Source organism: Aedes aegypti, chromosome 3 (genome assembly GCF_002204515.2).
Source record: "Aedes aegypti strain LVP_AGWG chromosome 3, AaegL5.0 Primary Assembly, whole genome shotgun sequence".
Classification (NCBI taxonomy): domain Eukaryota; kingdom Metazoa; phylum Arthropoda; class Insecta; order Diptera; family Culicidae; genus Aedes; species Aedes aegypti.
This window is the reverse complement of record NC_035109.1, coordinates 380,523,687-380,548,870: the sequence shown is the minus strand read 5'-3', so window position 1 is coordinate 380,548,870 and position 25,184 is coordinate 380,523,687. Positions and strand designations below refer to the sequence as shown.

General features: G+C 42.6%; 1 protein-coding gene across 3 annotated transcripts in view; it reads left to right on the top strand.

Moving 5' to 3' along the window:
- Nucleotides 1-25,184, top strand: part of LOC5571917 (putative helicase MOV-10) — a 63,418-nt gene that overhangs the window by 17,394 nt on the left and 20,840 nt on the right. For 2 of the 3 annotated variants that reach the window (XM_021852920.1, XM_021852919.1), the window contains exons 4-5: nt 18,047-18,374; nt 18,436-18,746. The exons of the other annotated variant lie outside the window; for it this stretch is intronic. In XM_021852920.1, coding sequence (XP_021708612.1) covers nt 18,047-18,374; nt 18,436-18,746 — 639 coding nt within the window. The remainder of the gene's footprint in view (nt 1-18,046; nt 18,375-18,435; nt 18,747-25,184) is intronic. 3 annotated transcript variants of the gene reach the window in all.

Below are 25,184 nucleotides of genomic sequence, written 5' to 3'. Positions count from 1 at the left end.
ACATGGTTGGGAATTTTAACAGCAGAGGTTGCTCTAAAATCCAGGAACTTACTTGGGAGTCTGCGCTCCCGTTCGCTGCGCCTCGTGGTTGACTCTATACAGTCTTCACGTCTTGAATGCGAAGGGAGCGCCTCAGGTTATGTATCGTGTCGGTCTTCAACTTGAGATTCGTCCTCGTCTGTACTCAGTTCCTCGGGGAAATTTTCGGGAACTTGATCAGCATCATCATCATCATTATCTGTGCCACTTTCACGGCCGGTTTCCACATCGTTTGCAGCATCATCAACTTAATTCTCCCCCTCTTGCTCGTAACGTATTGGAATCACCAGCGGACTATCATCAACCGGCTCCGAATTTGTTGCAAACGGCATACAGGACTCATTGAAGCGTACATCTCTCGCAATGAAAACTTTCCTTGCTGACCTATCCCATAAACGGTAACCGTTCGGAGCATATCCGATCATGACTCCTTCACGGCTTTTTCCATTCAGCTTCTTCCTCAGTTGGGTAGGTATCCATGCAAATGCTTTGCATCCAAATATTCGTAGCTTCCCTAAATCTGGTTTAGTTCTGGTCCAACATTCAGCAGGGGTAATCTTTTCTTGAATTGCCATGGTCGGGCTTCTATTCAGCAGGTACGTTGCAGTAAACGCAGCTTCACACCACATATTTTTCGGCATTCTTGAGTCGATTAGCATGCATCTTACCTTCTCAACCAACGTGCGATTGAATCGCTCCGCAACACCATTTTGCTGCGGTGAGTAAGCGACCGTTGGCTGGATCAGGATTCCCTTTTGCCTGTAAAACTTCCGTTGCTCATTCGAACAATATTCAGTGCCTTGGTCTACAGTCAACTTGCTGATCTTGAGGTTCCAATGGGCTGACGCCATCGCCACATATTCTTTAAGGCTAAGTAGCCCGTCATTCGTTTTGGCAACAATGATGATTTTTCAGCTTGGATTTCAAAGTGATAGAACTCAATCTTAAAATTTATATTGACTTGAAAAAGTATCACTGTACGCGCTAACATGCATTAAGTATGCTGATACTTTTTCAGATGTGCCAGTGCAAAACCAACTGATTTTATTTAATTCGAAATCGTGAGATGAATTAGCAGCAATCATCAACGACGCATACAAATTTCAATGACGGCCTACTTCGCCTTAAAGCAATCAAATACCTGTGATTTCCTCTTGATGGTGTAAATTACAGCAAAGTGGGTGAAGTCAGTCGTCTATGAATGAAACAAAATAGCGGGATCCATCCCACGCTGGAGGATCTATGGGTCCACAGACATCCGAGTGTATCCGCTCCAAAGCACGACTTGTTCGTTCACGGCAACCATTAAACGGATCTCTACACTGCTTTCCCTTGACACATGTTTCACAGAAATCGATTTTCTTCAGCTTTTCTTGGATTCCGGTAACCATTCCGTGCTTCATAAGATTATCCATGGCATTTTGGCTGGCATGACCCAGACGGCGATGCCTTATTGAACTCACCTCAGCTCCACACAGGTTGGCCTTCGGTGTAACTTCGTCAACAACCAATTCAAGCTCGTACAGATTTCTATTCAGGAACGCTTCTGCAATTACTTTACCGTCATGCTTCATTACAGCTGAATTTCTTCCAGTTTTATCGGTAAACGACAGCTCGATGCCAGCTTCGGATAGCTTCTTCACAGACAACAAATTGGGTCCTAAAGCCCTGTCCCAATTTTAGTATCAAACGCTTAAGTTTAGGGCAAAAACACATGTTTACTCAATTTTAAAATGATTTTCATTTGTTTAAGTCCAAAAAACATTTGTTTATGATTTTTAAGATTTTGTCCCACCCTTTGGTTTAAACTCAAATTTTGGGTATATTTTGTTTTCCGTGTCCCTGCTTAAATGTCAGATAGGAACAACCCCAGTGTTAAAACTATATGCCCTGTGGCATTTTTGTCGAAACTGTGAATGTCAAACATGATCACAAGTGTCAAGGTTCATATTTGGAATCATTTTTAAAATTGAAGTTTAAAAATGTTATAGCCGTTATTTGAGTTAGAAAAAATGCTAAAGTAGTTGCAAGAACATGCTCTTTCGTATTATTAAATAAAAACAAGAATTCATTAAACATTTTAGGACCCAATTCTCACGGAGGTCTGGCAGATAAACCACATTCTTCATCTCAAACCGGATCCCAGTTTTGGCGAAACCTCGTATCTCACCTTCGTACTCTCCGATCAACGTCACACCATCCTTAGCTACATCCACAACGAACGGTTTTTCCAACTTCCGCAGGGACTGAAGATAATCCTTGTTGTTGACCAGGTGGTCACTACATCCCGAGTCAACGCAAAACACAATTTGATTGGATTTCTTCAACGATGTGGTTCGGTTCACCATGAAGGAGACTGCCTTCGCTTCACATGCCGAGTTCGCTTCACCTTGATGTTTCTTCAGCCGGCAGTCCTTCTGCATATGCCCGACTTTGCCACAGTGGTGACATTTTCCCGTAAACTTCTTGACTTTCTTATTCCGTCCTCCCACAAACGCTGCTCCCTTTTCTTGAATAGGGTCTTCATAACGATCCGTGCGCTTCATTTCCTCAGCCAATAATCTTTGCTTCACAACTTCCAGCGTAAGTTCAGTTTCATTCATGTTTTCTAACGCCGTAACAACAAGATCGTAGCTGTCCGGCAATGTCAGGAACAGCTGCGATACTAAATCGTTCTCTTCTAACTTAGCACCTGCTGTCTTGAGCTGCCGTACAAGGTCATCGAAAGCTTGAAAATGACTGCGCATTGACGATCCTGCCCTCATCCGGAGTCCTGCCAGTTGCTTCCGTAGTACCGTTTGGTTTGCCACCGACTTCTTGGCAAACGTATCTTCAAGCGCCTTCCACATGGCCTTGGCCGTTTGCTTTTCCCGAACTATCTCGAGACACTCATCCGAGATGAAGCTGACCAGTAAGGATTTGGCCTTCCGGTCCATTTGAAGAAACCTCTTCCGTTCAGGATCTGCACCTGGAACATCTTCTTCTAGCGCTTTTGAAACTTCCGCGGCTTCCATATGCAACTTGTCTCTAAACTGCCAGTTCGCAAAGTTCTCCCCTTTCAGTTGAGGAATTCCGTAATTCTCTTTCGCCGAGGGACCCATAACCTGAAGAAATTTGGTCTCGTTCGGATCTCAAAAATGGGAAGGAAGTAGTAAATAGAGCTTGATGAACAAATAACAGTTTATTGTAGAGTTGTAATAAAATACGTCTGCTCTTGATGAGGGCTTGATTAGGAATAAATCAGGTCGATGACGATTGGCAGCTCGGATCTTCAAAGGTAACTTTGATCACAGTTGCTGAACGATCGCCACAAATGGTAACTTCGATTACAAAGAATTTCGGGAGGATTTCCATAACATTCCGGGATGATTCAAGAGGAAGTCCCAGGGAGATTTTCGGAAGAATCACAAAGCGATCAGAGAGATATCTGAAGGATTTCCGAAGAATGCCCGAAAGATTTTTGGAAGAGTACCAGTAGGGTTTTTCGGGATAATCCCACAGGGATTCTTGTGAGATTTTTAGTAGAATCATGAAGAAATTGTGTTGAAGTTGATGCGACTGAAAAGCCCGGCATGCCACGACTTTTCTAATTTAGTTTAAATTTGAGTATATCAGAGTTAGTTGTAATTTGACCTTCGAGCAAACCGTCAGTTTTATTGCTTTCGGTGCGACCTAAGGCCACATCCCATAGGTTATGAACCATTTCGTAGAAAATTCGAGAAAGTGAAATTTTCACCCCGTAATCAAGATTTTTCCACGTTCCCGGTATGGATGGAAGCAAGTTCGGCCTGGAAAAGTTGAAGAGCGGCGGCTACGAATGCTGGCAATTCATGGTGGAGATGCTGTTGGTGCGCGAAAACCTGTGGAAACACGTTGCGGAGGCCGCCCCAGAACTGAGGGCGTGGCAGGAACGAGACGCCAAAGCCCGTGCCTGGAAAACCTGTGCAAAGCTGAGTACGCCGACGACAGGGACATGGAGGGCCATCTTTTCCACATGAAGGAGCTGTTCGCGAGTCTTGCGAATACTGGACAAAACCTGGAGGCCCTAGCCTAAAGGTAGCGATGGTGCCCGACTCGTTCGATACCCTGTGAAGACAGCATTGGAAAGCCGTTCCGACCATGGTGAGCTGGTGAAGCGCAAGCTCTTGGATGAAGCCCAAAAGCGAGCCGAAAGAAGCCATCGAGGTGAGTCCATTCTGCGAGCTGGTGGAGACAAAAAGTCCATTGTCTGCCCCAAGCCCAGACATATGTCACGAGAGTGCCCATCATCGTCAAGAGCCGGAAGAGAGCCAACCAATAGCGGTGCTAGCCAGAGCCACGTGTCAAAAATAAAATCGAAAACGGCGACGGTTGGCGCGTTCATTGCTGCTACGACCGTAAATTCAAATGTGGATCGTCGACTCAGGATCAACATCGAACATGTGCTATATGACTATCGTCGGCTATCCGGACTGCCACAAGGCGTTCCGCTTCATCGATCAAGCAACGAAGAAAGTGGCCATTGTCCGTGATGTACGTTTCGTAGAGATGGAAGACGACGCTGAGAACGAAGATTCGACGTCGCGATCACCATCAGCGACGATGGTGGAGTACGAGTCAGTGCATTCACAATCAGTTGGGAAAGATGAATCCGACGAAGGCGCGACGGTTCAGGAGTGCGAATCCAACTCCTCATATTGTGATTAATCGTCTAAAGATGTGTTCGATGATGATGGCAACTAAGAAGAAAAGACGCCCCTTCGGCGTTCAAATCGAAGCACGAAGGGCAGCTGCCAGTTCGATTCCGGGAGACCACCGGCATGGCGCGCAAGTTTGTGGCAGAACCGAGAAGTTTCTCTGAAGCAATCAACGGTCCACACGCAACGCAGTGGCGTGCTGCAATGGATGATGAGATCAAGTCGTTGATGATGCACGGTACCTGAAAGCTGAAAAACCTGGATTTTTAAGCGCAAGCTCGACGAGAATGGCTCGGCTGGTTGCGCAAGTATTTTTCCAAAAGTTTGGCACGGATTTCTACGAGGTGTTTGTCCTCGTGGTGCGACAGGTAACGTTTAGGGCGTTGCTTGAAGTCGCCAGTGCGAAAAGTGTAGAAGGAGTTGACTAGGCGACGATAAACTTGCTCCTAGCAACCAAGTCTTGTTGATCAAGTTAACACTGACGTCCTAGACACTGACAATGTCATGTATAATAGGGTGCGGCTTATTTTTCAAAAGTTCTCAAAACTAAAAATTCGTATGCTCTACTGAATTTTTATCACATTAAAAGAGAAACCTTAAAATATGAGCCAAAAAGATTAACATTTAGAGGTGGCGCAAGCGTCTTGAAGGTGAATTTTCAAGTTATGAAAAATGACCTTCAGTGAAATAAACATAACTTTGTAATTTTTCAACCGATTTTAAAACTTTTAGCATAAATACCTTCAAAATTGAATTTGTAAAAACTTTGTAGAACATCAAATTTATCTAAAATCAAAACTAGTCTTAGTTAAAAATACTTTTATCCAAATTTTTCCTCATTTTAATAAAAAAAATCATTTTTGTTCGACCATAACTTCATTATTACTCAATCGATTCCGAATCTTTCTTCATGTCTTTGAAGCAAATTTATTTGTTTTTAAATTTTTCATACAACACTTTTTTCTTAAAAATGGTTTTGACTTAGTAATTCAACAAAAACTACCCAAAAACATGATTTTTCAATGAAAAAATCAAATTTTTATTGATTATTTAAGTTTTTTTCGCCAGAAATTGCATTTTTTCTATTAAACTTAAATTTCTAAAGCATCTTGCCTCAATTACGAGTTGAATAGTGCATATATATTTCAACATACGCAAAAATATATTTGTTGCAGAATTATTTCAAAATTATTGCAAAGTCACTCACAAAGGTTAAACAAATGAGAAAAACCATTTTCAGCTTGAGAGATAATATTTAACTGGCAAATAATTTAAAAAACTGGCATTTTTCGTTAAAAAATCATGTTTTTGTTCAGTTTTTGCTGAAAAACTTGGTCTAGACATTTTTTTTAGTGAAATGTGATGTATGAAAGGTTTGAAACCAATTGAAATAGCTTCAAAATCATATAAAAAGATTTGGAATCGGTTGAGTAATCATGAAGTTATGGTCAAACAAAGTTGAAATTTTTAGAAAAATGAGGAAAATTTTTGAATAAATTACTTATAACTAAAACTATTTTTGATTTTAGACAAATTTGATGTTCTATAGAGTTTTCATAAATTTAATTTTGGAGGTATTGATGCTAAAAGTTTCAAAATCGGTTGAAAAATAACAAAGTTATGTTTACTTCACTGAAGGTCATTTTTCATAACTTGAAAATTTACCTTCAAGACGCTTGCGCCACCTCTAAATTTTAATATTTTTGGCTCAAATTTTGAGGTTTTTTTTTAATGTGATTAGAATTCAGTAGAGCATACGAATTTTTGGTTTTGAGAACTTTTGAAAAATAAGCCGCACCCTAATGTATAAGTATAAATAGAGGAGAGCTTAATAAAGTTATTCATTCGTTGTTTGACCATTGAACAGTTAAAAATTGTTTTAATTCGATCTACGACATCTAAACCTACCAAGAGGTTATGGGCCTTTAAGAAACTGAAATTTGGATTTTAAATTCTGAAGAACTCCGAATTTTGAAGATTGGTCGGAACTTTGGATCTGTTTTCAAGATGGACGCTGGCAAGGTCATAATGGAACGTCTGAATATAACGCCAATTATGAAGCTTGGAGATTCAGAATTAAAATGCTCCTGATTCGTGAAGGATTCTGGAAGCACATCTCGGAGGAGGTACCCAATCCGGTCCCAAGCGAATGGAAGCAAGGGGACGATAAGGCTGTAATGTCCTGGTTTAGGGGCACTTCGGATTAGGGAGGGTTTGTAGAGAGTTGTTGTCTGGTTGATAGCCGAAATAGAACTACCGGCTCATAGCTCTTTTATTTTCAGGAAAGCTTTATAATGAGATAGCTTGATGTGTAGCAGTTGATGTTGTCTCTTTTTCAGAGCTGTCATTTGACAGGATACATCAGTTCTTCCCCTTTAAGGAAAGGGATATATTTCAGAAAATTCCATTTAGAATTCTATGCATGCTATTGACTTAAACTAATAAAACAATCCAAAGTTTAAACTTAAGACTAACTATTCAGAAAATTCATTTTGAAAATTCAGATCACACTTTATGCGCATTGATCAATGATAAACAAAATCACTGTCGGCTTTGGCCGTGCGTTTTCTTTTCGATCTTCTTAGCTCGGGTGTGAGATCGAGTAATGCCTTTGGACGATTTCGTTTTCGGCTCTTCTCCGATGCGTCTGGGACCGACTCCGCAAAACCTCTAGGGTCTTCGTTCTCACTGCCAACTGGCAGCACACCATCACGATTTGAAAAGGATAATGTAAGGTTCGGCCTTAAACGCATCCCTTCAGAAGCTACTCTTAGCTGGTTTCGATGGGCCATTAGGCGAACGCTTCCAGTTTGCACCTGGAAGATATTTTTCGAAAAACGTTTTAGAAATGTGGCTTTAACCCAGCGTGCGTGGTGATGTGGATTGTTATTTTTGTACCAAACCACATCACCCGCCATCAGATCATCTATAGAGTCATGCAACTTAGTATTAGTACTTGTGGTGTCATTTGACACAGTTCTATCATCGCTTGGCTGTGGTTTTAGATGATTCTTGTATTGTTTTTTTGGATTAAGTAAGTCCATTATTGTCTTTGGATTAAAAGAAAATATTTTCTCTGACGGAAACTCGCCGTCATTCGTCAAGCAACTGTTCCTATAGTTTATTAAAAACAAATTCAATTGATCCTCCATTTCCAACTTTAACATCTCAGGTTCCAAAAGAAACTTTTTCAAAACTTCTTTTACTGTCCGCACTGAACGCTCAGCCTGTCCGTTACTAGAGGGATTGTATGGGGGACTTTTAAGCACATTAATGCCCTGCTTCCTCAAAAAGCTCACAAAGGTATGGGAGTTGAAAGGTGGGCCTCCATCGGATACCAAAACATCCGGTAATCCGAAGCGAGCAAAAAATGCTACCAACCTTTTTAAAACCTTACTGCAATCAGTACCACCTTTCATCCATTCAATCTCTATCCACTTTGAAAAACTGTCAACTATAAGTAAAAATGTGTGGTGGTTGAAGTGAAAAAAATCTATGTGTATTCTACTAAACGGTCTGCTTGTTGGTATCCATTGAAATTTCTCCGCAGGTTTGTTGACAATTGCCATACTATTACACTCCTCACATAGTGATACAAACTTTTCTATATCCTTATTAATTCCAAATCAGTACACTGATCTTCTAGCAAGTTGTTTCATTTTAACCATGCCTGCATGATTGGCATGTAACAGTTTCAAAACATCAGTTTGCATCACTTGTGGTATTATTACCCTATCCTGGTATAACAAACACTCATCAACCACCTCCAAATCATGTTGGTTCGAAAAAAACATCGACATAGCATTTTTTTAAATTTTCTGGCCAACCATTTTTCATGTAGAATACAATATTCTGCAAGAATTCATCTGATTTTGTCACCTTCGCAACCACTTTAAAATCGATAGGAAAATCGTTGCTAAAATTAATGCTCCTTATATGTTCAATATCAAATTCATCAGGTACTGACTGCTCTAAAGGAAATCTCGAACAAAAATCCGCGTTTCCCATTTTGGATGACGGCCTGTATTGAATAGTGAAATCATAAATGGATAATTCTAAAATGTACCGTTGAAGCCTTGTTACGTATATTGAATGTTGACCTTTCTTGCCAAAAATACCTACTAAAGGCTTATGGTCTGTATAAACAGTAAACTCTTGCCCATACAAATATTTGTGGAATTTTTTGATGGTACAAACCAAAGCTAATGCCTCTAAATGTAGAATGGGATACGATTTTTGAGCGTCGTTCAATGTAAACGATGTGAAACAAATAGGTTTCTCTACATTATCGACAATATGAGCAATTACGCCCCCTAAACCATATCCCGATGCATCAGATACAACAATTATTGGCTTCTTTGGATCGTAAAACTCTAAAAACTGGGCACTCAACAAAGCTTGCTTACTTTCTTCAAACGCTTTATTACAATTGTTGTCCCAAATAAATTTTACACCGTTTTTTAATAAATTATAAAGATATGAAAGTTTTGCTGACAAATGGGGAATGAATTTGTTATAATAATTTATCATTCCAAGAAATGATTTTAGTTCTGTCGTGTTCTTTGGAATTTTGGCCTTTTGTATTGTTGCAACTTTGCTTTGGCAAGGCAGTAAACCATTCTCGCTCAATACGTGTCCTAAATAATCTAAATGTGTAACAAAAAACTTACATTTTTCCCAGTTAACCTTTATGTTCGCTTCTCGCAATCTCTCAAGCACAAGTTTTAATTTTGCCTTACACTCATCTATATTTTTTCCTGCAATGAGGACGTCATCTAAATAGCAATGAACATGATCAATATCTCTCAAAATTTGATCCATAACATTTTGGAAAATCGATGCGCTCGAAGAAGCCCCTTGTGGTAATCTATTGTAAGTATATAGTCCCTTGATTGTGTTTATGGTCATAAAATGTTTAGACTTATCCGATAAAGCCAATTGAGTGTATGCTCCCTCCAAATCTAATGCACAGAATATCTTACATTCTGCCAGCTTAGCAAACAAATCTTGTGCTGTAGGAAGAGGATAAGTATTAGGAATAATTACTTTATTTATTGAAACCTTACAATCTATAACCAATCTAATTTCATTATTTTTTTTCATTACTATGACCACGGGAGACGCCCACTCACTGGTCTTGATTGGTGTAATCACTTTTTCCTTTTCTAGTTTGTTCAAATAATCCACAACTTTGTCTCTTAACCTGTATGGAACATCATAGGCTTTTTTAAAAATGGGAACGTCAGATTTTAGTACCAATTCGGCTTCAAACCCTTTGATAGGGGTCGAAAAATCTTTTATAAAAACATCTTTGTATACACGTTTAATATTTTCAACCTCCGCATTATTATCGCTTTCAATCATGTTGTTAATAGTCAATGTGCTTGAAAAAAAATGTCTCCATTTAGAGAAAAATACATCCAGCCATGTCCTTCCAAATAAAGGTATAAATTTATGACTGGTATTCAAAACCAAAAGTTTCAATTTTGCTTCAGTTCCATTGAACTTTACCGAAACTATCGCTTCACCTTCAATTTTAAGTTTTTCTCCATTTACTACAATCAACTGTTTATTGCATTTCTCTAAAGGTTTACTAAACATAGAAAAATAATGGTCTTTACCAATCACCGATACGGAAGATCCGCAATCAACCTCCATTTGCAACATTTTGCCCTCAACCATTAGCTCTACAAGACAGGGGTCACTAATCCTATTAATGGAAGATACCATCATGCAAGTCAAATCACCTGAGTCTCTATCATCGGCGTCACTATCCGACTCCTCCGTCCGCATCCGGCTAAGAAGGTTCGCAATATGTCCGTCTTCACTGGCCTCCGGCTCATAATCGTTCAGCATGTTGACTGTGTCCCGTCTCATGTTTTTTAGTTTAAAACATTTCCTCTTGATGTGTCCCTTTGCTCCACAAAAGTTGCAGATCATATCTGCGTAACTTGGTTTCTGTCTCCATTGTCCTGGCTTAAATTTTTCTGTTTCTCTCCAGCTCTGTTTTTTGTATCGTGTGGTATCTTCAACTCTCCTGGAATACGGTCTATAACCAAGTCTGTCCCTAACAGGAACCCTAGGAGAGCTTTCCATTTCTCCGCCATTGTAAACAGCTAAAAGTTTCCTCATGCTAGTTCCTACTTTTGAAGCTGGTGCCAGAGAAGCAATTCGACCATACTGGTCGTCGTCATTATTGTTTAAATTTTTGGCATTTTTCCCGGCCAATTCCCATGTAGCAATTATCCTTTCTGCTATCGCAAGTGTGAGTTTGTCTTCATTTAGCAGTCTTTCACGAAGGGATTTTTCTCGGACTCCCGCAAGAATCCGATCCCTTATGGCAAGGTCTTTAAAATCCCCGAAAGAACAAAACTCTGCTTGCAATTTTACAGAGAGAACAAAGTCCTCGACCGTTTCATCAGGTTGCTGTACACGGTTGTTAAACTTCAACCTCTGAATGATGTCAGATTCCGTTTTATCCAACCGTGTACGCAATTTAGTAATCATGTCATCATATGACACGTCGGTCAAATTACTGGTAGGGAATAAAAGCTTCAATTCATGGTATATCACAGGGCCACTAAGGGTTATAAAGTAGGCTTTTTTGTCTCCAGGTGAGACATTATTCAATGAAAAATAAAATTCCAACCGCTCGACCCATTCGCCAAATGGCGTGCCTTTGCGGTATGGCTCAATAGTCGTGGTAACGTTCACTTTGGACATACTCAACCGGAGAAATAGTAAATGTTGAAAGAAAAAACAATGGCAATATAACTCTGCAAACACTGAACAATTTCCCAAATCAGCACAATATAAAAAAGAATAAAGGCAAGGCTCACCGAAACAGTCCAAACTCACCCCAACCAACGGTAGGGCAAACGGAACGACGAATTGTGATGGATCCTTGCCAGCTTCCAAAACGCACTGTCACGTCCGGTTTAATCCGAAAAGTTGGCCACTTCCTGCTAACCTGCTGATAGATTCGGAGTTGCAGTTACCGGTCGGATTCGTTAAAAATCTTCGCTTGTGCCACCACTGTTCCACACGTTCCAGGCCGTGTTGGATAGCCACTTCGAAACGCCTTGTTCGAAAACCTTCGATCCACAGTATCGCCAACAACTCACTTATCGAATCTAGAGTTTAATTTGAAAAGATAAAACACTCTTAGAACTTTGCAAATAAAAGAATAAACATCAAAAGATTCCTTTGATAAAAGCTGTCAAACAAAACAATGTTTTGTTCGATCCTAGATTGTTGTCTTGTTCGCACCTGCGAATCGAAAAGGCCTTTTCGTTGCTGTAAGAGAATGGCTGCCAGATATATTGTAATTAAGAACAAAAGGGTGATGCCAATTAAAACAATGGCGGAAAATATGGGAAATTGATTGCAATTCTAGCAATTACTAAATTTCACTTATATCGTGCAATCCACACAATTATACTCACTTAAGCACCTTAACTTACCGCATCCACCGATGTGGCTTAGATTTTACCAATTCGTGTGTTATTCCAAAATCCATCCATCCAAAATTCCATGTAGATGCTCAATTGTGGCTGACCTTTGGATGATCTTTATCACCTGCAGCGCCGGGCCGTCGTCTTCCAGATGAAAAACGTGATTATATCCACACCAAGTTCACTTGTGTGGCTGTCACTATGAATCTTCGGCCACTTGAGGAAAAACTACAGAGGAAAATTTATCTTCGTCGCCAAACTGTAATGTCCTGGTTTAGGGGCACTTCGGATTAGGGAGGGTTTGTAGAGAGTTGTTGTCTGGTTGATAGCCGAAATAGAACTACCGGCTCATAGCTCTTTTATTTTCAGGAAAGCTTTATAATGAGATAGCTTGATGTGTAGCAGTTGATGTTGTCTCTTTTTCAGAGCTGTCATTTGACAGGATACATCAAAGGCCAGGGCGACTATTGTTCTTTCCGTCGAGGACAACCAATATCCGATCATCCGGGATTACAAGACTTCGAGAAAAATTCGGGAATCTCGGGTTACGTTATTGAAGCGGATTTGCCAGTTACAGTTCCGGGATGATGACGACATGGAACAACATCTCCAAGAATTGGAACGGCTCTTCTCTCGCCTATCAAACGCTGGCCAGAAACTAGATTCTCAGTTGATGGTCGTGATGGTATTGAGGAGTCTACCTGAATCATACGACACTCTCACAACGGCTCTTGAGAGTCGCTCAGATGGCGTGTTAACTATGGATTTGGTGAAGAGCTAATTGATGGACGATTCCATGAAGCGTAGAAAATATCCGTCATGGGGAAAATCTTTATTGCGCGTCGAATCCTCGAAGAAGCAGATTCTTTGCCATAACTGTGGAAAACCTGGTCGCGTCAAGAAAGACTGTCGACTGCAATCCTATCGAAAGGTAGAAGAATCCCGCAGGAAGTTCAAACCTAAAGCAAGAACTGTGAAAGAAGAAGAAAGTTCAATGTTCTGTTTCACGGTACGTAACAAGCCAACTACGATGAACTCCTGGGTCATTGATTATGGTACAAGTACACACGGTTTATGAACAAAAGGTCGAAAGACAAAAGGTCGAAAGGACAAAAGGTCGAAAACGATTTGCATGGTGGGAAATTTTTCCTTTGAAAAAAGGTTTTCGACCTTTTGTCCTTTCTTTTTTGTTCTTCGACCTTTTGTCCTTTCGACCTTTTGTCTTTCGACCTTTTGTCATAGATTCAGTACACACATGTGCGCAGAAAAACGTTTTTTCAAGCAATATAAAACATGCTCAGGGATAACCGTCACGTTAGCCGATGGCAGTGAAGTTAGTGTTGCTGGAAAAAGCTCTGGAACACTGCAATGTACTGTAGACAACCGTGAAACGCAAGTAACAATCACCGATGTTCTCCACGTTCCGAAGTTGGACGCAAATCTGGTATCAGTCGGTAAACTAAATGAGAAGAATGCCGATGTGATTTTCACTGGAGAAAAATGCAAAGTTTTGAACCATGGACACGTTGCCGCCATTGCAGTGATGAAGTCAGGCCCATATCAACTGCAAACATTGAACAACAGCCAATCGATAACCGCTATGTCAGCGAAGCATGTCGAAAATTGTATTCATAAATGCCATCGAATTCTGGGGCATCGAAACGAAGGAGCCATTCGTAACTGGTATTCCAATTCGGAAATGTGAAGTTGACGCCGACTGCGAGTGTTGCCTGGAGGGTAAGATGACGCGATTGCCTATCCCAAAACAAGCTGGCCCCCAATAATCGAAAATGTTGGAACTCGTGCATACCTTTGAATACCGTCACACCAGGAGGCGCCCGATAATTATGACGATTATAGACTATTTTACCCGATACTGTACCGTGTATTTTCTTCGAAAGAAATCGGAAGTTGCAGAAAGAATGGAGGAATACATCCGGATAGTTGAAACACGTTTCGGAAAAAAACACCTCCTATCATTTGATCCGATTGCGGCGGAGAATATAAGTCAAGCAACCTCGACATATTGTACCGCCAAAAGGGAATCATTCCGCAAAATACAGCAGACTACAGTCCTCAGCAAAATGCGGAACGTAAGAATCGAAGTCTAGTCGAAATGGCGCGATGTATGCTAATCGATGCTGGTATGGATAATACATACTGGGCAGAAGCTATCAATACCGCCTCGCATATCCAAAATTTGTTGCCAACTAGAGCTACTGCAAGAACACCATATGAAGCCTGGTATAAGAAGAAGCCGGATTTGAAATATTTGCATATATTCGGGAGCAGTGCGTTCGTCCATATTCCTGACCAGAAGAGGACTAAGCTGGAGCCAAAAGGAATGAAGCTTACGTTTGTAGGATATTCTAATAAGGTACCGCGGGGCAAGTGGGTAAATGGGGTAAGAGAAAATAATTGATATATTCTACTGAATATGTGAATTAACGTTTTAAGCTCATGCGTAAACCTTTGAGGCCATTGAGAACATTACGATAGGTTAGAGATTTCTGAGATTTTCAGCCATTATTGCATAGTAGAGTGAAATATTGTTAACCTGTCAACTATCACTCTGTAACGAGTTGGCGGTGTGCAATCTTATTTTAATATTCTCAGTGAAAAAAAGTTGCGGAAAATAATTTTCAGTACCACTTCTAAGTTGTCTCCTCTGACAGTTTTAAACTGCAATAAAAAAAGTTTTAGAATTAATTTGACATAGACCTAAAAATAACTAATTTGAAACACCGTAAATTTTCTAATCACGTGGGGCAAGTGAAAAGTTTCTCAATAGATATTGAATTTGTGTTTTCTCTTTAGGTAGCTATAAGTATACAAGTTTCGCAATTATCATAGAACAACAGAACATGCTGATAATTCAAGAAACACTATACTCGAAGCGTTAAATGCTATTATCATGGCCAAATCATGGAACTTTTTTAAAAATTAGATTGCCAAATATTACAATATTAATATGTTTACTTCAGACAACCGATTAAAAGGAAGATGTTGTTTGAAAAGTTTCAATTTAAGAGAACGCACGGAAATCTCGTGGAATGTCTTTGTAAAGCTAGTTCATAACATAAAAAATGAAGAATAGGTATCCACATAAAAACAGTTTCTGAATACTTTTTTGAAGGATTCCATTTGATTTCTCTTGAAGAGTTAACCGACGTCATATCCGATTTTCTTAAAAACAAACAACGAGCGGTGGAAATTCTACAGAGCAGAAATGCAATTGCTGTCCCATCATGTAAGAACTAACATTGGAAATGTTGCAGTTAAAAATGTTGTCGAATCATTTCAACAAACATATCTGAACAGAAGGAAATTCAAGTAACAAGAAAAAAGTTTTCTTTGTTTACATGTTACTTATTTTATTGTTCATTGGGACGCCTTAACAAATGTTAAAGGTAGTAGAAATCGTGAATGTAACTGTTAGTTTTTGGATTTATTGTTCAAAACGATAAACTTTTCACTTGCCCCACCTGTGGGGCAAATGAGAAGTAAGGAGACATTTTTCAAAAACTTTTTCTGTGCTTTTTTCTTCAATTTTACATAAAAATCAATTTCAGTATACTGCTTATATTTCGTGGGAGTCACGATTTAATTTAATTTTAATTTAAGCTCTCGAAAATTTGAAGAATCCCAACTATGCGAAATTCATTACCCACTTGCCCCACGGTACCTTAATCAAAAAGCATACCGCTTCGTGGATCTGGCAACCAACAAAGTCTAACACAGTAGAGATGTACGATTTGTGAATGAAGGAAAATCGTTAGAAATTTCTTCGAAGCCTTCCATCTTAGTGGAGTACGAATCAATTCTAGAGCCAAGTATTTCAAACGATCTGAGTATTGATGAAGGTAATCAAGATTGAAGAAACGGAAGATAATCAATCAACGTCGGATGAATCGAATCTGGACTGTAGTCAAGGAATCGATACGGAAGATGAACTAGTAACCCTACCAACACCACCTGAGAATATAAGGCGTTCGGAGAGAAGCACGAAGGGAATACCACCCACACGTTATTGTGAAGTTTCTGATATGATAAAGAAGAATATCCCTGAACCACGCACAATCAAAGAAGCGCTAGCAAGTCCGGAAAGCGAACTTTGGAGAGCTGCGGTTGAGGAGGAGTTGCAGTCGCACAAATAAAACTGCACTTGAAATATTGTATCCCTGCCACATGGTCGTAAAGCAATCGGCTGTAAATGGATTTTTAAAAGGAAGATAGATGAAATTTGGAAAGTTGTTCGTTATAAGGCAAGATTGGTGGCACAAGGCTTTACACAAAAATTTGGAACAGATTACGATGAAGTTTTTGCCCCCGTGGTGAAGCAAACTACGTTTAAAACTATGCTGTCTGTGGCTCACCAAAGGAATATGCTAATCAAACACGTGGACGTGTAGACGGCTTACCTAAACGGAGAACTCCAGGAAACTGTCTATATGAAACTACCTCCTGGTTGTGATTATGAAGATCCAAGTCTGGTGTGTCATCTTCAGAAAGGAATATATGGATTGAAGCAAGCCGCAAATATTTGGAACAAGAAGCTCGATTCAGTTTTACGAAAACTTGGAGCCCTCTGAAAGCGATCCGTGTTTGTATTCGAATCACAATGATGATGGTACGATGTCTTTCATTGCTGTATATGTGGACGATCTAATCATTGTTTGCGAGTCCGAGAAGGAGCATGAGGCCATTTTCAAGCATTTGAATAGTCACTTCATTGGGAGATATAACACATTTTTTGGCATCCATGTAATACGTTCGCAAGATGGTGTGTCATTGAATCAGAAGGCGTACATCCAAAAACTTTTGACAAGTTTTGGACTACAAGATGCAAAATCTCCAAGCATCACCGGCCCAGTCAGCGTGAAATAATTCATTGTTATTGCTATTCGTCACAATCCAATGCTGAAGCCAGTGAAAATGAATGATAACGCTATTAAATTCCGTAAAGCACTTATTGGAGTGTCACTAGATCGTAATTTAAATTTCTGTCAACACTTCCAAAGAATAAAACAAGAAGTGAAGAGTCGTGTTCAACTGGTAACAACGAATAGCAGCAGATACACGTGTAGTAACCGTCATGCACAACAACTCGTTGCAAATGCGCTTATCTGCAGCAAATTATTATATGGGATCGAGTTCTCTTATGCTGGTTTCGAAAACTTGATTCGAATTCTCGGCCCAGTATATAATTCTTCGATTCGTATGACATCTGGACTCCTTCCAAGTTCGTCAACTCTATCTAGCTGCGTTGAAGCCGGACATCTTCCCTTTGAACCCTCAATAGCATCATTAATCGCTACTAGAGCAGTTCGTGTGGCGGAGAAGGCTGGCCTAAACAAATTCAAAGAATTTTCAACAAGTACTCAAAATTCAAATTTTTAATTCAAAATATATTTGTACAACAATTATTATCATCAAAGTTCGTAATACTTCCGTAATAATCAAAAGTTATTTTTTGATGGCTTCGAAAATTATTGTATTTTGCCATATAAGAGAAACGAAGAATTTTGTATGGAGACTGCAAGCATGTTGGAAAAATCGATTCAATTTATATTTAATCGTGCAATTTCAACCAAATTATATCTGAAATAAAAGTTGAAGTCATATACTGCATGCTTGGTTGAGAAGATCACAAAAAAGTTTGAGACATCATACTTTAAATTTCATTTATACATCAATGAAAACAGTGTTTTATACAACTTTGGCGACATGTGGCTAAAAATTGTGACGTGTTGGAACATTTCTGAAAACGGCATCAAATACAGCAACTCCAAATCTACAAAGGACTCATAATTTGATCTTTGAGACACGCAAAAATGTCATTTTTGTTACCAATAACAATACCAATAATATTTTCAGGACACCGCTAAAATTGGCAAATCTTCCCCACTATCGGATTCCAACTTCGATCCGTACCTTACATGAGAACAATTACAAACTTCAAAATGCTGCCTATGGACCCGCAGAATATGACGTATTGCGTCGTTTGAATGAAGCCAAGAATCCATCGTCACTCAACAGGGACAACTATGCTAAGCAACTTAATATGCTAAACCGTATCGAAGTCGAACACTTGAGGTGTGAATATAATAGCTACTCGATTGAAAGACCGAAGCTACAGCGGATAAAGAAAGTTAAGAAACGAAAGGATGGCCCTCATGATGTGCAGATTTTGTATGTTCTCTCGGTATGTTTACAAATGCTGTTAATTGCAAAGCAATAGAGTAATCCAAATTACCCCTTTTCAGATGAATCAGTTCGAAAACCGTCCAATGTTGATCAGCGAAGATCAAATCGTTGAAGTAGACGTCATGAACGATGACAAGCTCACGCAATATACGGGCACAGTAGAGTGTGTGGAGCCGTCTGGAATCTTGTTTTTGCTAGACGATACGTTACCTATCGAAAACGTTATAAGAATCAGGTTTTCACCCAACAATTCAACGTTTCAACTTGAACAACAGGCACTTGATCGTTTGGCTGAGTGCCAGAAGGAGAAAATACTGTTTCCAACCAGAGGCGATTCTGCGCAGCGAGACACAATGGATGAGATCACATCGTAAGTTTTACTGATTTGCTTTTGTACTCTATTATTACTATGTACTGTGGCATTTTCTGCGTCATTCTGGTGTTTGCCGTAATCTTGCTTCCGCATTTTAAACAACACCTTACATCAGTACCTAATGGCTCACGTCATGAAGATTTCACGAGGTGCGTTGAACTTCTGATAAGACTGTCCCGTTTCTTGAGAACAGCAGCTGCATCGCTTAGAGCTCCGATTCTTCCAGTCGACGTTTGGTATCAGAAGGCCGGCTTCAAAGACGCGTTTCCCAGCAGTTGGGAGATTTTGTACTATCGTCGTATTTGAGCCTATTTCATCATCTACCCGATGGGAGAGGAAAGGGAAGGGAAAGATGGCAGAAAATAGGAGAGGGGTCTATTGAAAAGGGAAAATCGCATAAGCGCAATGAGAGCATGTTTTTTTCCTTACTTTTATTTGTTAGGCACTCCGTGCACTTGGCCACTACTATGCCGAGTATCATATACAGAATCTATTTATAGTTCTTATTGCTATTTCTCTCATACCGAGCAGGTAGAGGAGAGTGCTGTCGTTGGTCCAATCCATATCCATATCGAAGTCCATTGGTGTGCGGTGGTTCATTTTGCCATGTTTATGTGTCTAATGAGGCAACAGCCTACAAAGAGGGTCAGTGTGTCTCAGTCACCATCCGATACTGACGAAGGATGGATGTGTTCCCCAAACGCGGTCCTTCGTGCGGCGTCTTCTGGTGGCTGGACGGAGTTTTTTTTGTGTGGGGGGATTGGGAATCGAACCCATGACCTTCCGCTTGCGAAGCAAAAGCGTAACCTCGGAGCTACGGGACCTCCCCAATGAGAGCATGTTGTTCCATATCATAATGGATTCGAACAACGCCCTAGAAAGGGCACTGTAAAAGGCTTGAGCATAAAGAGAGCCTACAGCTCATTACCACAGCGGGTTAAGAATAACAGAATGTCCTGAAGATTCAGGCTTCTGAATTCAGTTTCACTTAAAGAGTGTTTACCAAGTAATCGTAATCGCAGTTGTGCGAAAACTGGACAGTTACATATTAGGTGATACGAAGTTCCATAATCGGAGTCACAACCAGTGTTGTAAGCAATCACGGTAGTCGACACGTTTTCGCTGATATTCGGTAGCGCTTCCCTTAAACATTCACAACACGAGCGATCAAACGAATGTCGAAAAGAAAAATGTCAATTGAATGCCACTGACCACGATAGCTTCGCTTGGAAGCGTTATGGTTTTGTTTGTTTTTGTTCTGCTTTCACTTTATGTGTGTCACATTCGACATAACAGACAAGATCAAACTATCCATGTTGTTTATGATCCGATGTCTGTATTCTTTGCAAAACTAATGATTTATGCAAATTTCATCATATCAGACGACATTCAATTGACACTTTTTTGTGTTTGTCGACGTTCATTCTACCGCTCGTGCTGTGACTGCTGACCATGGCAACGAAACGAACGTCGCGCAAAGTGTCGAATGTTTACAGCACTGGTCACAACTAAATAAGCGAGTGCTTTCTCGATATCGTATACAACTTTGTGCAAAAGAGTCACAGTGGACTTTCCAGATTGTTAAACAAGTTGATTCACATGAAGAGAAATGTTCACGGATGTGATGATCGACAATGCGTTCCAGACATTTCAGAAGAAAAGAGTTAAGACTGATTGGTCTAAAACTCTGCTTCCTCATACGACGCACGTCCTCCATTCGGGATAAACTTTACAGTAATATCACGCCAGGATCAGGGAATATACCCGGTAGCAAAACTGCTTGCAAGTAGCTTTTTTCAAAACATGATTGATGAACTCAAATGCCTTCCCTATCAGCTAGCACCAGCTGGGATTGCTGACGAAGGGACCTCCACCTGCCCCGGCGCCACGACAGTAGCGCTACCAGGATATTCTCCCCGCGGCCACTCAATCGCTGTAGGGGTCGATTTCGACCGTAGGGCACCGGTATGACCTACGTAGCCGACCGCGAACCCTTGGACCACCTGTTGTTTAGCGTCTGCACTAGCCACTCCTCGAGTCCACTCGCCACCTCCTTTGTAGTTCCGAGACGATATGGGTGATAGCCGATAAACGGCCAAACTCGTCTTCACACATCCTCTGAACCAAATTGTCCGGAGTCGTGTCCCGACCGCATGTGGCAAACATGCGGTCACGCATTGTGCGAAAACCCGGGCACACGAACAAAACGTGTTCCGCTGTTTTCTCTAAACCTGCACAAACTGGACATTCGGGAGAACCCGCATGACCGAAACGGTGTAGATACTGTCTAAAGCAACCATGGCCCGAAAGGACCTGTGTCAGGTGGAATGTTAGTTCCCCATGGCGCCTATTGACCCAGATATCTAACCTCGGAATCAACCTGTGAGTCCACACTACCTTGGTGCAACTGTCCCACGCACGCTGCCATTTGGCCATAGAGGCCAGTCTGGCAGTCCTGCGTATGCCTCTTGTGCCGCGCCTTTCGAAGCACTCTATGTCTTCCATGATAAGGATACCAATAGGCACCATACCGGTGATGACGCAGAGTGCATCGTGTGACACAGTACGGTACGCGCTCGCAACCCTCAGGCACATTAGCCTATAAGTACTCTCTAGCTTGCTACGGTAGCTATCGGTACTTAAAGCCGGGCCACCATACCTCAGTATGGACGAGGCGACACTGGCCAGAAGCTTACGCTTACTGGCGTACACCGCAGAGCTATTGGACATCATCCGGGACAGTGCCACAATAGCTGTGGAGGCTCTCTTGCAGGCATAATCAACGTGGCTACCGAAGGTAAGCTTATCGTCGATCATCACCCCCAAGTGTTTGACGGAGCGCTTCGAAGTGATCGTGCAGTCGCCTACACTGATCACCGCTTGCTGCACCGACTTTCGATTGTTGACAACAACCGCCTCAGTTTTGTGGTGAGCCAATTCCAGTTTCCTGGAGCTCATCCACTCCTCCACAATTGCGATCGAGTGGGCTGCAGTCAATTCCACTTCTTCGATCATTTCGCCATAGACCGCCAGCGTAATATCGTCGGCAAAGCCAACGATGACCACACCCGCTGGGAATTTCAATCTCAACAACTCGTCGTACATGACATTCCATAACACCGGACCCAGGATGGAACCTTGCGGGACTCCTGAGGTTATGTGAAAGCACTTCCGACCCACCTCTGTGTCATAAACTAATACCCGATTCTGGAAGTAACTTCCGAGAATCTTGTACAGGTACTCGGGTATCCCCAGACGCAGGAGCGCATCAGCAATAGCCGCCCAGCTGGCACTATTAAATGCGTTCCTTACATCCAGAGTCACTACTGCGCAGTAGTGAATCCCCCTCCTCTTACGCTGGAGTGCTATCTCAGCGGTTTTCTTAACCGTCAGAATAGCGTCTACGGTGGACTTCCCTTTCCGGAAGCCGAACTGGTTGCTTGAGAGACCATTTACACCCTCAGTGTACCTCAACAGTCTGTTGAGGATGATCTTCTCGAGCACCTTCCCCGTCGTGTCAATCAAGCATATTGGTCTATACGCCGACGGGTCACCGGGTGGTTTTCCCGCCTTTGGCAATAGTACCAGGCTCTGCCTCTTCCACACATCTGGAAATACTCCCTCGTCCAGGCATATCTGTATAGCAGATCTGAACATACCGGGAGCCTCCAAGATTGCGACTTTGAGGGCCAGGTTTGGAACTCCGTCCGGACCTGGTGCCTTCCCCATACTTAGGGATTTTGCAATGCCTACAAGGTTCCTCATCGCCAGCCCCAATCCCCGGCAGTCCTACAAAAGGAGGCCATGGGCTAGGGTTGTGGCGCGGAAAGAGTTCCTCGATGATCCCCTCCAGCATCTCTGGAGATTGCTCTGTAGGAGCCATTGCACCTCTTGTCTTCGCCATAACGATTCTGTAGGCATCGCCCCACGGATTCGCGTTGGCAGTCTGACAGAGTCCCTCAAAGCAGGCCTTTTTGCTTGCCCTTATCTTGGACTTCAGCGCGATTTTGGCAGCGGTGAACACCGCCCGTCGTTCTTCACGCTCCTGCTCGGTACGTGCTCGCTGCATCCGCCTCCTGTCCCGTAGGCAGGAAGGGCGCAGGTTCGCAATTGCTTGAGTCCACCAGTACGTCGGTGGTCTCCCATTTCTAGGGTGGACTTTCCTAGGCATGGTCACATCGCATGCACGCGAAAGCACCGCTACCAGTTCGTCCCCGCTTAGACCGAGTAGGTTACGCTCACGACGGAGCGCCTCTCTAAGTACTTCGTCATTGAAGTACGATGTCTTCCACCTACGAGGGCTTGGCCTTGACCTAGCCGCTTCCTCTACACGCTGCTTGCTGTTGTTGTAGTCGATACTGTAGCGAACCGCCAGGTGGTCGCTGTGTGTGTAGGCATTGTCTACCCTCCAGTTCGAACTACTCGTTAGGCCAGGACTACAAAAAGTAACGTCGATAATCGACTCCGCTCCTTTTCGGCTAAAGGTACTTTTGGTATCAACATTAGCCAGATCGACATCTAGCACGGCCAGTGCCTATAGCAGGATTTGCGCTGGTTCGTGATACGGCTTCCCCATTCCACGGCCCAGGCATTGAAGTCACCCGCTATTACTACTGGCCTTCGCCCTGTCAGCACGATCGTCATACAGTCCAGCATCTGCGTGAACCGCTCGGTCGACCAACTCGGAGGCGCATAGCAGCTACAGAAGAGGACCCCGTTTACCTTGGCGATCACGAAGCCCTCGTAGGTAGTAGACACCAACTCCTGGACGGGGTATCGCCGCATTTTTCCGGATCCATCCACGACCCAGTTGCTGTTGCCGGCGCGTACTCGGTATGAGTCCTATATGATGGCGATATCCGTCCCCCACTCAGCAACTGACTGATACAGCAGTTGCTGAGCTGCGTCACAATGGTTCAGGTTCAGCTGCGTTACCTCCACTGTGACTTTTCGTTTATGGCTCTTTTGAAGGTCGGGCACCTTGAGCCTCCCGTTGGATGCTTGTTGTTCACGGACTTCCCGGAACAAATCAAGCACTTGGGAGGGTTCTTGCAGCCTAGTGCCTTATGACCTTCCTCACCACAACGCCTACACAACTTGGTCCTATCAGGGCCTTTACAGCCCCAGGACTTGTGTCCTGGTTTCCTACACCTAAAGCAGATCACCGGTTGCTCGTGTATGTTCAGTGAGCATACTGACCAACCAACCTTGATCTTACCTACCTTAGGGTTTATTCACAAATTTCATAACGCCAAAAATGACAATTTTAGACACCACGCTTTTTATATGAGTTTTCAACAAATTTTGTATGAGCTGTAACACGCCAAGGACACCCACCCACCCCCTCCAGCGTTATGAAATTTGTGAATGGGCCCTTAGCGGACTTATTTGCGTCCGCCACAGGTAGGTGTACTAAGGCCACCTACCTACTAAGTACCTGCCGGCCCTTTCCGTAGCTGAACGGCAGCGGTGGGCACCTGAATCTCGCACTGTTGCCGCAGTGCCGTGACGAGCTCTTCTGCGTTGGTGATCTCGTCAAGGTTCATCACCTTCAGAGTCACTGACTGCGTTAGAGCCCTCACCTCGACACCCTCGCCAAGGACCTCTTCCGCCAAACTTTTGTAGGCGGCGCCCTTGCGCTCCTTGTCGCGCTTAAGCTCGAAGATCATTTCACATGTACGAGTGCGTCTGACACTGCGTACATCGGCTCCTAGATCTGCGAGCTTCGCATCACTGCGCATCGCCTTCAGGACTTCCGAGTACTTGGACTCTTCCGTCTTAATGATTGTCGCATCACCCTTTTCGCGCTTGGCACCTACCCTCCTACCTTTCTTTGGCCTGGTGTCCCTGCGCTCCTGCACTTCCTGCTTCTTTTTCTTCTTCTTTCTCTCTACGGTTGTCCAGGGGGCGTCCCCCCTGATCCGCCCTAACCTGTGGTGATTGAGGACTTCTCAAAGGTCGCAACCCCCTGTTCCCATCACTCCATGAGGGGCCAGCCTTTTCGGGCCCACCCTTCTCGGCTTTCCGGGACGCCTGGCTGGGGTCCGATTTTCCGGCACTTCTGCCGACTTTCGGGGTTAATATTCGCCTGGCCTTGCGAGCGCCGCCGGGTAGCTCCTCCCTTGACGGCTGCCTCGCACGCTTCTGCGATTGCTTGTTGTAAGCATTCGCTTCCGCACTTTTGGGGCTACCCGCGAAAACGAAGGACTCCGTCTGGGTAGACTTCGACACCTTCAATTCCACGGGTTCTGCCGCTGCCACAGCCGCCATGGATTCAGCATGGTTCTGCTTGGCCGCCAACATCGACTTACGAAGTCTGAACAGGGCCTGCTTGAGGTCCTTGCTGATGTTAGATTTCGAGGACGCAAAGTCAATGATGGAGTCAAGCTGCTGTGCAGCCACTTCCATCGCAGAGAGTGTTGAGATACCGAAACA